This window comes from Saprolegnia parasitica (assembly GCF_000151545.1).
Source record: "Saprolegnia parasitica CBS 223.65 unplaced genomic scaffold supercont2.690, whole genome shotgun sequence".
Lineage (NCBI taxonomy): Eukaryota > Oomycota > Saprolegniomycetes > Saprolegniales > Saprolegniaceae > Saprolegnia > Saprolegnia parasitica.
Genome location: NW_012157084.1, coordinates 2,570 through 5,962, shown reverse-complemented (window position 1 = coordinate 5,962; position 3,393 = coordinate 2,570). Strand labels below are relative to the sequence as shown.

General features: G+C 56.2%; 2 protein-coding genes across 2 annotated transcripts; one reads left to right on the top strand and one right to left on the bottom strand.

Moving 5' to 3' along the window:
* Positions 1–26: 26 nt before the first annotated feature.
* SPRG_22386 (hypothetical protein) lies at positions 27–557 on the top strand (the record flags this gene model as incomplete). The annotated part of the gene is made up of 1 exon (XM_012357010.1): positions 27–557. The coding sequence occupies one exon, from the start codon at positions 27–29 to the stop codon at positions 555–557; it is 531 nt and encodes a 176-aa protein (XP_012212400.1).
* A 444-nt stretch (positions 558–1,001) lies between these two features.
* On the bottom strand, positions 1,002–1,860 carry SPRG_17284 (hypothetical protein; the record flags this gene model as incomplete). The annotated part of the gene is made up of 2 exons (XM_012357009.1): positions 1,002–1,024; positions 1,053–1,860. 2 exons carry the CDS (start codon positions 1,858–1,860, stop codon positions 1,002–1,004), a joined length of 831 nt encoding a protein of 276 aa, XP_012212399.1.
* Positions 1,861–3,393: the final 1,533 nt, after the last annotated feature.

Below are 3,393 nucleotides of genomic sequence, written 5' to 3'. Positions count from 1 at the left end.
TCCCGGCCGGCGCCGACTTTTTCAAGATGCAGTACAAGCTGCCGGCGGGTGTCAAGTGCGACGGCGACTCGCACTGCGTGCTTCGTTGGTGGTATGTCGGCTGGAACAACCCGGGCATCGACATCAACGGCCAGGAGCAGTTCTGGAACTGCGCCGACATTTACATCAGCGACACGTGCGGGTCGGACCCGAAGCCGTCGCCGAGCAGCCAGAACCCGACGCCGGCGCCGAGCTCGGAGAAGCCCACAAAGGCCCCGGTCACAGACAAACCGACCCCGGTGACGGACAAGCCGACGAAGGCGCCGACGATGGCCCCCAAGCCGAGCCATAAGCCGTCTCACAAGCCCACGTCCAAGACGCCGGTGCACACGACTGTGAAGCCAACGGCCAAGCCCTCGACCAAGCCGACGGCCAAGCCCATTGCAGGTGGCGGCAAGAAGGCGTGGGAGCAGTGCGGCGGCAAGGACTACACGGGCAGCACCGAGTGCGTTGGCGGCAGCATCTGCGTCAAGCAAGACGAGTGGTACTCGCAGTGCGTGCCCAAGCGCCTCCGCTAACTATCCGTCGCACCCATAAGCACATGTATTAGAATAGCCGTCACGTTGTATAATCAATCAATCATCTAATTGGTTTTGAACCATTCTACGAGTTGGGGATTTCCAAAATTCATTGGATTAACGAGATAGGCTGTAGCTGGCCACGAAACCGAATCCATGGTTTAGTTGTCGGAAAATAATTACTAGGTACGATGAAAGGCGTCGAACCAAGGTGTTTTACACCATCCTGGATACTGGTATTATACTTCTTACACTCTACCTCGCTCGTGTACATCGATCAAATCCAAATAAATAGCTCTGCAAAATGCTATAGCCATGCGTGCGTGCGCGACGCCCGCCGTTCTCGTAGTTGGGCTGTCGTCGGTGTCCCCTCCATCGACATCACAGGTGCTGTCTCGGGTGCTGCCTTGGGTGCCGCCGGTGCTATAAAGGGCTCGGGCAGTGTCATTCGCAGTGACGCTCGGTGGCTGGTGCAGGCGTCGGTGACGACAGTACGCAACGTTTTGCGCGCAGCCGTCCGGGCGGTGGGGATCGTGACGTTTTGGCTCCACTCGGACCCGAGTACGTTTTCGTAGAGGTACGCTTGGAGCATGAACTTGAGATGAAAGCCAATGAGGTTGCTCCACGCTTCGCCAACGTCCGGCGTCGCCTCCGTGTCGAGCCAGAACATGGCGACTTCAACGAGCGTGCTCGTGTACATGGCAAAATGGTGTGGCCGGATTTTGGGAAACGTCTTGTGCCGGTGTCCGAGGTGGCGGCACCGGTGCATGACATCGATGGACGATGTGTTGTGGCTCTCGGGTAGCATAAACTTTATGGCCTTGATGAGCACTTCAATGCGCTTGCGAATGCCCGGAAAGATCTCGGTGAAGCTCGGGTCGCGCTGAAAGAGGCGATGAAAGAACTCGTCGTAGAAGAGCACGATGCCGTCCTTGTGGTACTGCTGCATTTTGAGGGTACCGCCCTTGCACAGAAGCTTCCACGTGCGAGCGCACGTCTCGTGGTACAAGGGCTCGTACACGGGAAAGACCGGCATGTTGGGCGGCATGTAGTGCTGGTACTCGTCCGGCGTCGCGAGGCCGCGATCATAGACGCCGTCCAATAGCACCGTCTCGACACGGAGCTGGCCCTCGTCGTCTGCGGCGTAAATCATGGACGCGTGCGACTTGGACTTGAGTGACTGCGTTAGCGCGCTTGAAAACTTGACCGAGAACGACCGCGCCCGTAACGACTTTGGCTGTGTTGCTGTGGCCGAGGAGGTTGCCGCCGACCGGCGCTCCGACGACGACATCCACGCCCCCATCCGACACGAAAGTATATCCGAGTCTTGTTCGACAGAACTGGTCTCGAAACGGCTTACGATCGCGTCATCGAAAGATCGTCAACTCCCCCGCCGGTTTTAGTCACAGTAGTGGGTTTTAGTATCGCTTTTGTAGCCACGACAAGTGCTCTGCGTCGCTTCCTAGTGGCAGCAGCTCTAGAGTACTGTAGCGTCGTCGAGCTAGCATCGACTGCGAAGTTTGTTGCAGCGATGGAGTAGTTTCTCGCGGCACGGGTGAAGCTGTGTTTTTTTACCTCGGCCAGACGTTGCCTGAACCGCCCGTTTTAGCGAGGCAGCAACTATCAACGTTCAAGATCCACGGTCCAAGCTCATTTCCAAAGAAGTCGCCTCCAAGCAGCACACTCTCCGTAGCTACTCCTTTTAATCCATCCACTAGTTCCTGCTTGGGCGGCGGCGGCCTTCCAACACGAAGCCACGCACTTGCGTTATGGCCACGGCGACGAAACGACACAATACCATATAAGTTATATTGCGAGAGGAGGGGGGTAATATAACCATTCTATCGGATCCCTACTTGTACACCCTCTCTGCATCGGAAGTGCATCGTGTATGTAGTGTATGCATATTTTGAACATATTCCGACGTTGCTCTACGACTGTGGCACTTGGGCTGGTGACGTTGGTCGACTTGAAAGCATTCACCGGCAACAAGTGCGTCGACGCATGGGTGTTCAATATCCGCACCACATCTCGAACGACGCTTTGTACGAGCGCGCCAGACCAAGCCGCGGCTCGCCAAAGCTGGGGGGACCTTTTTGGTCACATCCTTCGCAGCGCGCCTACATCCAGGCCAACCGCGCGATGGGTGAGTACTTAAGGCGCTCCAGCGCTGCACCGTGGCCCGGCGCCCGATGACGACGCTGCCACGGGTGCTCGACGACGATCTCCTGTCTTTCGAGAAGTGCCTCAAGACCTGCGACGACCTCACAGCCCTCAACGCCCTGGCACAGAGCGAGGAATTTTGGACGGAGCTGCCCGAGGAGATCGTCCCGGCGTTCCAACGCACGACGCAGTCTACTGCTACGTCCGGCGAGTACCCTTTAGGATGTGGGGAGATAACACTTTGTGCCTTTTAAAATCGAAGAGGAGAAGGGAAAGGGAAGAGGGAAGTTCGACGCTCAAAAGGCGCGATCAACGTCCCTTCGTTGTGGCGGGCGTCCCACTGGCAGTGGCGCGATCGCCATGGAGTGCTCCATTTCATCGCGTATACAAATATCAAGTGTGCCTTTTAAAATTTTCTTAAAGGTACACTTGCAATTTGTATGCCCTCCCACCTTGGGCAGCAGCTTCAGGCGATCAGCCAATGCCTGGTCTCGAAAAATCGACGAGCCAATGCCTATTCTCCAAATATCGAGCAGCCAATGCCTAGTCTCCTTTGATGCGGATCAATCGATGACGCGCAAGCAACAAGCATGGTGCTACCTTCGTCAAACACAACACTAGCAGTCATAAATATCGACCTATATTCGCCATTGCATGGCTGCTACGTCCAGAA